The sequence below is a fragment of the Mycetomoellerius zeteki genome, unplaced genomic scaffold (assembly GCF_001594055.1).
Source record: "Mycetomoellerius zeteki isolate Tzet28-1 unplaced genomic scaffold, Tzet1.0 scaffold425, whole genome shotgun sequence".
NCBI classification, from domain to species: domain Eukaryota; kingdom Metazoa; phylum Arthropoda; class Insecta; order Hymenoptera; family Formicidae; genus Mycetomoellerius; species Mycetomoellerius zeteki.
In genome coordinates this window covers 118,208-131,244 of record NW_017257420.1, presented here as the reverse complement: position 1 = coordinate 131,244, position 13,037 = coordinate 118,208, and the positions used below count along the sequence as shown (strand labels likewise).

Below are 13,037 nucleotides of genomic sequence, written 5' to 3'. Positions count from 1 at the left end.
GTAAGTTGATTTACGTGCGAATTTTATTAACTACTAGTACGTACATTAATACTTAATTGTTCATATTAAAAACTTTTAATGTAGAAATTATCACAGAAGAACAGCCAAATGTTCCCGTTTTCGTGAAAGAATTGCAGCCCTCTTTTGCGATGGAAGGATGCTCTCATAAATTAGAGTGCACTGTTAAAGGAAATCCTCTACCGACAGTACAATGGTACAAAAATGATACCAACATTGATAATTCTCCGGACTATATTATCACTTTTAATAATGGAGAAGCTGTTCTGAAGTTTGATGAAGTTTTCTTGGAAGACAAAGCTTCGTATACGTGTAAAGCAGCAAATCAATGGGGACAATCGTCTACTATCGCCTATTTGAACGTGAAACGTAAGTCTCGTAATAATAACATTGGTACTGACGCACTAAAAAAATGTATATTTTCTTTTTATTTATATGAATATTAATTTTAGCCGCGCAAATTTCTGCAAAGAAACCATATTTCGTAGTACCGTTATCAAATGCTATGGTCAGAACAGGCCAAAAAGTGAAATTAGAATGCGAAGCTAACGGAGATCCAATTCCTAAATTAATCTGGACTCACGATGAAAAATTAATTGAAGAAAGCGAATATCATAAAGTAAGATAAGCGGTGATGTTTTAATGTATTTAATATAATACAATCATATAATGTAATCATTTGCGTGTTTATTCAGATTCAAATAGACGGTGCTCGAACAAGTTTGATCATTACGGAAGCTTTTCCGAAGGATGCCGGATCTTACGCGGTGATTGCCAGTAATGAAATCGGGAAAACCACCACATCTTGTACTGTTTCTGTGAAAGGACATTTGCCTCATGAAACCAGTGAATCTGAGCTTGTTTGCAGCGATATAAAACCAATAGTCCTAAAATTTCAGTTACCTTTGCAAAATCTTGAAATTCAAGAAGGACGATCAGCTAGGCTAGACTGCGTGATTGTAGGTCAACCTGAACCGGAGGTAAACTTTATTTATTTTTAAATCTTTCATTTTATAATTTACTTTTTTACCATTTTTTTAATTTTGTAACTTTCTAGGTAATTTGGTATCACGATGAACAGCCCGTAAAAGAGTCATCAGACTTTCAATTACTCTTTCAAGGTGATCGGTGTTCGTTAGTTATTCATGAAGCTTTTTTGGATGACGCTGGTATATATAAAGTAGTTGCTATTAATTCTGCTGGTGAAGCTTCTAGTCAGTGTACATTAACAATTACGCGTACGTATAATTATACCCTTTTAATGAAAAAATTATTATTTTATACATAATACTTTTTCTTGCATTTGTAGCAGCATCTCACGTCTCAAAGAAACAGGAAGAAACTCTTGCCAGCGGTTTTGCTCCAAAATTCGTTAAACTTCCGACGGATTTGCTGGTGGCTGAAAGCGAAAATGCAATTTTTGAATGTGTCGTAATTGGAGAACCTAAACCTGATTTAAGATGGTATTCGGATGATGGTGAAATGATTCATAACGGAAGGATTTTGGTGAGTGTTTGTATATTAGAGACAGATTACACTTTATTTAACGTGTACTTAAATACGTGATATATGGTATACTACTATATATGGTCAATATTATGGATACTATAATATATGGTCAAATTGACATAATATATAATAGATTGGAGAAAGGAAAGATGGAACTGCCTTTTTGGAAATTTCATCAACGATACCGAAAGATAAGGGCAATTATGTGGCAAAAGCTATAAATACACACGGTGAAGCCAAAGCTTTTGCCAGATTAGTTGTGAAATCGCTTGGTGACTTTAAAAGAAACGAAGAATTTATTCAGATGGAAGAAAAATTGATTCAGCCAACATTCAAAGAAACATTTCAGGACAGGAAAATACTCGAAGGAGTTTCAACCAAATTCGAGTGCATCGTCATTGGTAAACCTTCTCCTAAGGTAGGTAAATTAATTTTTTTTTTTTATTTACGCAATATAAATTTTTTCAAACATTACATACTTTTCATGTTTTTGTGTGTAATGAAACAAATCATTATATCCTTTTTAAAAGTCAGCTACACTGACATCCTAATAGGGATGAAAAAATTAGTGGACTTAAAACTTTTGTTAACTCATAGAATTTGTATATATGTATATACATAACGGTAACATTATTTTACTCGTTGTTGATAAAATAAACTTTATAAGTATTATTATATACATTGAAAAAAAGAAGTGTTTAATTTTAAGATATTAAAATTAAAAAATGTTTTGTTCTTGTCTCCATTTTTTAAACATTTAAAGATGTTTTAGTTTTAAATATTTTTCATAAACAAAACACTATATGTTTGGATTTAAAATACATAGTGTTTTCAATCCGGAATAGTGTTTTATTTATTAAAAAGAAAAGAGAGTCAAATATTATAGTTTTATTAATATTAAGAATAATGCAATTTTTAATTTGATCCTAATAAGTAATAAAATAAGTAATAAATTATAATATAAGCAATATCAAACATTATAGAGAAGAAAACTTAATAGAATACCATATTATGTCATACGTGTTTGTTTCGTAAAATCGTCTCAAGCATTATCTAGAATCAGATAATAATTAATTGTAAGCAAGATTGATTTGTGAATTTTGAAAGTTTTAAAATTTGCATTGGTCACGTAAACAACGTCTAAATGAGAGGTTGGCAGGCCTGTCAGAACGGGGCGAAAGTAATTTTGTGCCCGACGAGTTATATTTAAACGCGAACAATATACTTCATGTGAAAAGCTCGATTGCAGTCGTGCCGCGGAGCATAAGATGGAACTTTCGATGCGGTGCGAAGCACCGTGGAAACCTTGTCACAGAGGTACTTCGTTAACATCTTTCTCATCTTCTCAAAATTATCGGATATAACGGAAGCACACACAGGCACTCATATATTTTTTCTTGATACACGTGTATACGTGTCCATTGCTTCTTCAACGGATTAATTAACAAATTTATTACTATATATTTTATTATTAAAACATTTTTTTACAGATTCAGTGGTTGTTCAATGAGCAGCCGGTTCATGGGAAAGATTTTCTGGTTTCCGTTAGCGGAGATCGACAAGTTTTAACAATTCCTGTAGTCAGAGATGCACACGTTGGTACCATCTCTTGCGTAGCAGAGAACGCGGCTGGTAGAGCGGTTTGTAGTGCTAAAGTCGAAATTGGTAAGCTAATATTATACACATATTTTTACTTTGTATTTTATTTGCTCTTTTTATTAACGACTCATTTTACAATATTATGGTAACATAAGTTTTTATTTTTAATTCTTTTATTTCGTTTCGTAAAATGCTGAAAATAATATTAGAAAATGCAACGATGTCACAAGTTATTAATACTCATGTTACCCAGTCCAATGGGGCTCATTCAAAATTCCCAGTCAACGATAGATAAAATAGCCATTCAATGAGAGAATCGAACAAAGATACATGTGAGCATACTAATTGCGTATTTTGAAATTTAATAACTTCATTTATGCTTTGAATTAGATGCTATCATTGTTGAATATGATTCATACTACGTTTATATATTGCATTTATAGCATGACCTGAATATAAACGACATATACAACATGAACTTCTCTCTCTCTCTCTCTCTTTCTCATATGTGTGCACGCAAAACATTAATTTTAATTAATATAAAAATCGATAAAGATTCTAAAATCATATTTTTCATAAAAAATTTTAAGAGTATTTCACAAACGAGTCATTCTCTTTTCTTCAGTCATTTTTCCCCTCTCCCTTCTCTCTCTCTCTCTCTTTTTTTTTCCCTCTCTTCTTTCATTTTATACAGAAACCATGTTATTTTTATCGAATAATCGGCACAGTCTGGTGTCCTGAAAAATACATTTTCGTAACAGTATCATTTAATATTCTGTTTTAATAATTTTCGATACGTGTATTTATCATTTTTATAATTATAAGATTGTCGATACAAAACTAAATCTAGTTATTAAATATTTGAATATATTAGTTTATATCAATAAAGAATCAAAATATTTTATTCAACCATTTATTATACATTCAAAAATAAAAAGATTTTTAAAAATCAAATAATATATGATCTTAGAATTTCTTATTTATTTCTAATAAATAAATAAATAAATAAAAAGAATAATAAACGATTTATATTTTTTTAATAAATAAAAAGAACATTAAGCTATAAGTACAAAAAGGTCTAAAATGATTTTGCACGTCAGATATCGAGTATAATATACATGTGCATCATTAAAGTATAGAATGACAACGATAAATTGGGTCTTGGGTTATATATTGCAGCCGAGTGCTCGAATCACCTATTACTAGGTGAACGATACTATTTCTGTCGTAGATCGGAGGCAAAGTATTTCGTTACTTCGCTGGGAGCATTTCAACCGCGCGATCGGTACGCTCCAGTATTCTTGTGACTTCTTTATATCTTATATTTACAAAGAGAGCGTATATTGTATTAATTAAAATAAAATATAATTTGATATAATTACGTGAAAATGATTCTCACATAATGTAATTTCTTTTTATTTATTTTATGAAATTTGACAATCATTACTTACATAAATAATCAGATAGAATAAAACAGAAACACAGAAATGAATTACAATTATAATAATATTGATATTAATGCTGGTTTATAAAAAAATTAATCATCCTTTTTAGTTTAGAGAAATAAACAAAATGTATTGCTTTTTATTTTTTCATAATTATAAATTGAAATATGGCCTCTATATTTTTCAAAGTGTGTTTCATTGTTAGCCATACATCAGAAGAATGTAAGCATTTTATTGGCATAACTGGATTAACTTCCAGATAGTGAATCAGTGAAACCGGATGCAAGTGAAGTAAAAAAGGTGTTCGAGTTAGTTCCATATTCTCCTACGGACATTATGCATCCTGCAAGCAGTAGCGATAAACACTTTTTAAGTGAAAAAACATATCACGAAGGTGGTGGTGAGAGTCAGGTACTGACCAAAATGTCGTCGACTGTTACACATTCTTCAACAACGTCCATGAAAAAGGAATTCTTATCGTCAACTATGACTTCCACTTTATCACAATCTGGACACGAACCTACCAGCGTTTGTACGAAAACAACTATGCAAAGTTCTGAACAATCCACCTCAGAAAACGGAGCACCACCTGTCGTACAGGTAAATATATTTGTTAATAAACGATTTATTAAGACCGTATAATGTAAATACACAACAAGTAAGAGACAAAGCTTATAACGGTCAAAGCTACTATAGATTTTAAGTGCTTAGATATTTCCATGTGAATTTATATACTATATTATGTAATCATTTGAACTGCACGCCAAACTGATTTTTCGGACTTACAAGGGAAGTACTGTCCCTCACCGATTTTGATGCGCTTTGGATATGTTGTAGAACATCAAAAAATATTCGACCCATATTTTTTTATAGCGGCTTATCTCGAGGTTTAGGGGGTGAAACATCCCCTTGAAGAAAATGGATTTTTTCGTTTTCAGCAAATATCTTCGAAACTATGCCGCGTATAAAAAAATGGTTTATACAATGGTTTTACAATATTTTATGATGTATATAATAGTGTATTCATTTTTTTTTAAATCAAATTTTTCAATTAACCCCCACCCCCACTTATCAGAGTTGCAAAATTAAAAAAATTTTTAAGAACAAAAATTAAAGAGCACATAGGATACCAAATCCATTCATGTATAATAATGTTATGGTTCCACGATTCAATATTTCAGAAAACGAGATGATAACATGCGTGGCGTTTGTATATAACACGACTATCATCTTGATAAGCCGCTATAAAAAAATATGGGTCGAATATTTTTTGATGTTCTACAACATATCCAAAGCGCATCAAAATCGGTGAGGGACAGTTCTGACCGTTCCCTTGTTAGAGAATTTTTATACCAAATATTGATCACATATAAACATTGTATCGCTCAATGAAAAATACTATCTCTAGTCTCACAAAATCGAGGAGTATGAAAAAATTGTACAAAAGCAACCTGGCGAGATGGAACAAAAGAAGACCATTCTCGTGTGCGAAGAAACGGAAGGTGTAAAACATGATGTTAAAACAAATCAAATTCAAAGACCATCTAGGAAATTGATAGCACCAAGATTCATTTCACCGATTACAGGAATAATTGTTGACCAAGGAACTGATGTAGTTCTTGAAGGTACCATTGATGGTAAGTGCGCTTCACATTATATTTAAATCATATAATTTATATTTGAAAAAAAAAAAATATATATATATTGAAAAAAAACTGGAATTTTTTCAATATTTTTCAAATATTCATTATTTCGGCTATTTTTAATTTATTTTAGGTTTTCCACAACCAACGATTCTGTGGTCGAAAAACGGTCAAGAGTTGATATTAAAGGATAACATAAAAATTAGTTATGTTCATAATCATGTAAAATTGGATCTGAAAAATGTCAATGCAAAAGATGCTGGACGATATACCTGTACAGTGAGCAATGACGTTGGAAGTGCTAGTAGCACGGCTGACTTGGTCGTTAAAAGTAAGTGACATACATATATAAATTAATCAAGGAAGATTGTACATAAAATTTATACTATGTATAAGAATTCACTGCTTAATGAATTTACCGTATAATTTTAGAAACAATATTTCCCCCGGTTTTCGGCAAGCGCCTCAAAGCTCAAGTAGCAAAAAAAGGAGATCGTATTATTATGGAAGTAGAAATTACTGGTATTCCTGAGCCAATAGTTAATTGGTATAAAAACGATGTTCTAATCAACGAACAACCACAAAAATTAAAAATTATTCAACAAGGAAATTGTTACACGTTGGTTATTGACAAGGGTATATATTTTTATCCACAGATTCTCATCATATAGTTGAATAAGTTTTTATTAACTGTTCTCTCACTTTATAATTAATAATTATAAATATTTTAAGAATTTATTTTATTAATCTGTTGTATTATATATAAAACAGCCAAAGAAGAAGATGCTGGCAAATACATGGTAAGAGCAACAAATGCCGGTGGCGAGGCGCAGAGTATCGCTGATATCGCGATTTTCGAACCAAAGCCTGATACTATGGTCGAGGTACATAAAACTGTCATTTATGAAAACATCCAGGATAAAAATGTCATTCAGGTAACTTATCTTTAATATAAGCAAGCTATATAATATTTCTATTATAATAACATAAAGCAATGGAATAAAATTTAATGTTCTGAATCAGTAATATTTACTGTTTCTAAACATTTCTAAAATTATATACTTACATTTAGTCCGAAGGGAAAAAAGAAGAGATATCATCAGGTACTTTAACGAGCGAACAGATACCAACAACAGCGTTAATCGAATTATCCAAGCCTATTACGACATTGACTACAATTGATACTGTGCAAAAGATCACCGAACCAGAAATAAAAACTAGTAAATCGGAAACGGTTTCATCTATAATCGAATCTCATGAAACCGAAACGAAGTCAGAACAGAAGTTCCATATGAAACTTGAACATAAAACTCCATCTATTGTGGAGTCCAAACCTCGAATCGAGCAAACGATCACAACAAAGAAAATCGACCGTGACAAGGAAAATGTTACGAAGCCATTAATAAAAACAGAGGAAAAATCAACGATTAATAACGAAAACATAGAAACTTCTACGATTGTAAAAAAAGATGCATTGAGTTTCTTCGAGTCCATTACGAAGGAAAGTGAGATAATGCCAAAAGGGCCAAAGGAAATGATTAAGCTGACAGAAGAAGGACAAATTCAAGAAGCGAAAGTTGGAAAATTAACAAAGAATTATGAGCAAGCAACTATTTATCAGGAAACAAAGAAACCGGAGATAAGATCATCAGACTTACAAACAATAAAGAAGACCGCTCAGGACATTTTTACTAAATTAGAACAAGGATCATCATCTCGCGGAGTGGAAAATAAACTATTTGAATTTCCATATGAGAGTTCTATGTTGCCCTCAATGGAGGTAAAAAAAACTGTAGAGGAAAAGATATTTTTCGATTCGTCCATTTCACAACTACAAAATCAGACGGAGAATTCTAAAATGATGAAAAATTTTGATCTTGTGCCAGAACCACCTCCCGAGATATGCTATATGCCAAAACCAGAAGAGAAAAAAAAACGACCTGATGTATTTGTTAAGGCAAAACAGCTTCAAGAATCTTTTGATAAAACATTATCTCCAATAGATGCTCCAATCGGAGGCGTAAAGATCTTTCCTATGTCTACTTCAAAAGTAATAGAACCTGTCAAAGCTGCGGAACCTGTCTTCGCAATTACGATACCACCGCCCTTTGAACTCGAGAAAAAAGAAACATTTGAAGAAACATGCATACAAAAGAAAGATGCGTACGAGAAGAAGGAAAGCAAATATTTTAAAGAAGAAAAGATGGAACCATGGAAATACGCTTCAACGTCTATATTGAGAAGTATTTCTCCTATTAGACCGTGGTCATCATCATCAGATGTGGAAACCAAATCGCACGTGTCTACAGATCTATCAGAATACAGATGTCATTCAGCTGCTTCTAGTCAGCAAGAAATTTTGAGATCTACATCGCCAAAACCATCTGCGGATGCATTGGCGATGGAAAAATCCTGGGCGAAAAAATGTGTAGAGTCAAACAGAAAATCATGGCCATCACAAACTAAACCTATTCAAAAATATGAATGGAATGTTCCTATTGAAGAATACAAAAGCTCTTCGAAAGAATTTCAGCAGAAAATTGAGGAAATACCGCAAGGCACAATAAAGAAAATTAGTACGGAATCGTCTGCCGTAGAGAAACAGTCATGGTGTACCAAAGAAAAGTTCACTGAAAAAATAACTGAAGCATCTCCGCCTACGAAATTAGGTCCGATAATCTATAATGCTGAGACAATTAAGGTCGATCATACTATAAATACTGTACAAGAGAAAGCTTTGTTTGAAAAGTACATTACTGAATGTAACATAAAAAAAGCTGAAACGACAAAGAAACCAGAAGATTTCAGCTCGAAACGTTGGATAGAAGACAAAGAGTTGAAAGCACCTAGTTTGGTAAAGAGAGTCGAACCAGCCACGAAATCGCTTCCGCCACCGCATCGTGTTATAGAGACAGAAATAGACTCTATCGCTATTAAGCCAGGATCTCCTCCGGAAATTGGATATATATCACCATCTTTTGCAAAAGAAAAAACTAGATTGGAGCATACCACGACAGTAGAAGAAAGAGTAAAGGAACCACCCATACTTCCACCAAAAGATGTACGCATTACACCACCGTCTGTTCCAGCCAAAAAACCTGTCAAACTTTCAACACCACTTCTGTCAAAATTTGTTAAGGGTTCCTTTAGTCATGAAAGTGATTACGAGTCCGATTTTGATAGTCGTCCAAAAGCAAAATGGAGACCTTATGAGAGCGACAACGAAGAACCACATTATCGAAGAGTTAAAGCACCTGTTCCGAAACAGCCGACGAGGCCAAGGTCCACTGAACCTGAGCCACTTCCGCCTTCCAAATTTGAGACTCCTGCACAATTTACAAGACCATCATCACTCATTACCACAGAACCTTCCGAAAAAGCAGTAAGAAAAATAATATTTAAACGACATGAAAGAGAAGTCAAGCAACAACAACAGCAAAGCTCAATTCCTTTGAAACCTGGTTCTCCACCAATTTATGTACAGCCAAGTACAAAGAGTTTGGTGCCAAAATCTCCTGTCAAAAAACCGGAATCACCAAAGTTTAAAGTAAAAATTTTTCAGCAAGAAAGTGGTTATATGGCAGATACTGATGAGCCATTTCAGCAGAAGGCTTCATCTGTGACTACGCAAAAATTTCTTGGAAAACATGACGGATCCTCAACAACAGTTCACACTGAGAGTCATATTACATGTACTGAGAGTAGAACGAAATCCTTTGAAAGTCATTGTTACAAAACTGATCATTTGCAAAAAGAAGAATCTTCCTTCGTCTTGCCATCTATTTGTAGTGCACAAGCGGCTCCCAAAGCTGTTCAACAACAACGTAGTTCGTTAGAAAAGAGCTACGAATCAGCAACTGACAGCAGTAGTCTGCATAGATTCGAATCCATGAAGGTTCGAGATTTGATGTCCGTGTGCCATTTCAAATGTTATTTTTTAATGCTTGCTTAAGAAATGAATTAATAAATATCATGAAATATTTTGTAGATTTTAATACATTAACTGTCAGATTATGTAGTACTAATAAATATATGTATGTCATTTGTGTTTTTTGTATAAGTGCTATGTATAAGTACATTAAATCAGAAATCTTAAAAAAATGTTATTTACAGGAAACGGGATATTCTCTAAACCAATTACATAGAAAATTGTTACCAACAGAAAAAATTCTGTCGATTTCTCCGAGTCCTTCGAAATTAGTGAAGGGTGACTTCCGCGAGAGCGACTACGAGAGTGATGATGGTAGAATATTGTCATGCCATACAGTTGGCTCCACGAAATTTAATGTTACCGATTCAGGTACTACTTACTGAAATTAACATTTAAATTGAAATACTTTATTAATTCCGTATAACAAATCAAACTAACAAAGACTCCTTATAAATCAAAAGAAAACGTAGGCAATAGGAGTCAAGCGCAGAAGACGTCGCGCAAATAATACACCCATAAAGCGTAAAACTTCTTTATTCTACTAAACGCGCATTACATGTTTCGGTTTACTTTTGACGGCACTTTTTCGGCCTTCTTCAGAGACAACACAAACTAACATATATATAATGCATAAAAGTTATCTTGTCATGGTGAACTCCCCTACATTGAGAATATAAATGCCAGAAATTAAATAAGAATGAAAGAAAAAGAAAAAAGAAAGGAAATATTGGAAATATCGAAATAGAGAAAATGGAACACACACATACACACACACATACACACACACACACACACTAATTTATCAAAAAACTTTAAAATTATAATTAATTATCCCAAAAATAAGGATGCTCACCATGATCACAAAGCACCGTATCGCAAACATTACTATTAATAATTCAAAAACCGGTTCTTGATATGTTGGCCAGTCAGTATCAGACACAGTGAGTCATTTTTAGATTTTGTTAGTTTTTTGAGATTACAAATGAGAAAATCTAACGTTGTTTGTTAAGGATTTAGTTTCTAATTATTTTCTATTTAAAATACGTAAAATTATAATGTAATTTGGAGTATAAAGCAATGGTCTAATTGTGATTATAAAACAGTGGTTATATATGTGTGGTGTTATATATATTTGTTACTATCGTCAAAAATATCGTTGTCTTTTTTATATCATTTTTTTTCTGTATCTTTATATATATATAAACATAAATAATTATATATATTTATTTATGTTAAAATGTGACATATTACAATACAAACCGCTCTGTTATAACTATAATAAGTGATACAGAAAAAAAATGATATAAAAAAGACAACGATATTTTTGACGATAGTAACAAATATATATAACACCACACATATATAACCACTGTTTTATAATCACAATTAGACCATTGCTTTATACTCCAAATTACATTATAATTTTACGTATTTTAAATAGAAAATAATTAGAAACTAAATCCTTAACAAACAAATGTTTCGTTTTTATTTTTCAACTATAATGTATAGTTTTTTACGAGCTTTATCCAAGCACAAGTTTTCTTATCTAACTTATCTTGCATGCTATTTCTTTTAGTTAGAAGTGATTATTAAGTTTCGTCTCTTTTATAACAGCTTATTTTTGCATAATGAATTTATTTTTCATGGAGCATGCCCTCCACTATCTAGTTATAACCGGTTTCATCGTTTCAAGATCGAGAAAAGTCCGACATATCATTAATATTTAATTTATGAAAGTAATATGGAAAATATATCAAGATCGAAATTTATTAAATTTTATTCTCTGGCTTTAATAAGATCTGTTCGACGTGTGAAACCGGCCGCTACTACTCTATCTTCCTTTGTTACTATGCTCTTTTCTCGAGCGGTCAGAAAAGGTTTGAAGAAGATCACACGGACAAACTTTTCATATAGGAAAACCAATGGAATCAAGTTCATCTCACAAACAACATACAATAATTGTACCAACAAAACCGAAAACGGTTCTTCTACCTGGCTCCCCACCAGAAATCGCGTATGCACCACCTCAGCCGCAACAACAATTTTATGAGGCACATACAAGCATGCCGTTTACCAATGCGATGGGTACAGAGACAAAAAAAACCGTAAGGATGGACGAATCAACGGAGAATTCTAGAAGGGTCGTTACTGTTGAGCAAACAAGTCGCTTTATCAAGTTTGGCGACACAAATGCCACAACTGTCCAGGAACAGCAAAGAGCTAATTACTATGTGCCTAAACCGAAAAAATTTGTACAAGGACAATTTCGAGAATCTGATTACGAGAGCGATGTAGATTCAAGCAGAATTCGACCCAAATGGGCTCCAGTAGATAGCGACACAGAGGATCCATATTATCGAAAAGTTCAACCACCCACAGGAAGGAGTCTAAGATCTTTGAGTACACCGACACACAATGTATCGCCGATAGAATTTGACACTAGTTTTTCGGCGCTGACGCAGATTCGCAGAGGAGATATAGATAAAAAGATTAATTTCCAAAAATATCAGCAACACGCAACTTCCGAAAAGGTCGACAATATTTTACAGCCTGGTACACCGCCTGAATATGGATTCATCTCGAAAAGCGGCATAAAAAAAGCAACAAGCCGTAAGAGCAATATCAATACTACATAACATTTATACAATATGTTTGTAATAGATGTATAGACACACACATATTATTCTTGAGGCTTTCACGGGTGTTACCTATGTGACAATCTTGCGTTTCGCGGGTTTTCTCCGTGTTCAGATCCATTCTTGGAATGCCAACGTTTCGTGAACCTTGCAGTTCACTTCAGTATCAGGCTGCTCCTCGCCCTGATGAAGTGAACTGCAAGGTTCACGAAACGTTGGCATTCCAAGAATGGATCTGAACACGGAGAAAACCCGC

The 13,037-nt window shown here is 32.9% G+C and overlaps 1 protein-coding gene across 5 annotated transcripts in view; it reads left to right on the top strand.

The window, feature by feature from the left end:
* Positions 1-13,037, top strand: part of LOC108726478 (uncharacterized) — a 34,141-nt gene that overhangs the window by 18,436 nt on the left and 2,668 nt on the right. For 2 of the 5 annotated variants that reach the window (XM_018454079.1, XM_018454078.1), the window contains exons 33-47: positions 85-387; positions 471-637; positions 714-998; positions 1,076-1,256; positions 1,328-1,524; positions 1,661-1,945; positions 3,018-3,192; positions 4,831-5,171; positions 5,980-6,208; positions 6,348-6,545; positions 6,647-6,850; positions 6,986-7,149; positions 7,287-10,109; positions 10,328-10,514; positions 12,060-12,755. In XM_018454079.1, coding sequence (XP_018309581.1) covers positions 85-387; positions 471-637; positions 714-998; positions 1,076-1,256; positions 1,328-1,524; positions 1,661-1,945; positions 3,018-3,192; positions 4,831-5,171; positions 5,980-6,208; positions 6,348-6,545; positions 6,647-6,850; positions 6,986-7,149; positions 7,287-10,109; positions 10,328-10,514; positions 12,060-12,755 — 6,435 coding nt within the window. The other 3 variants (XM_018454082.1, XM_018454080.1, XM_018454083.1) reach the window with 2 other exon arrangements.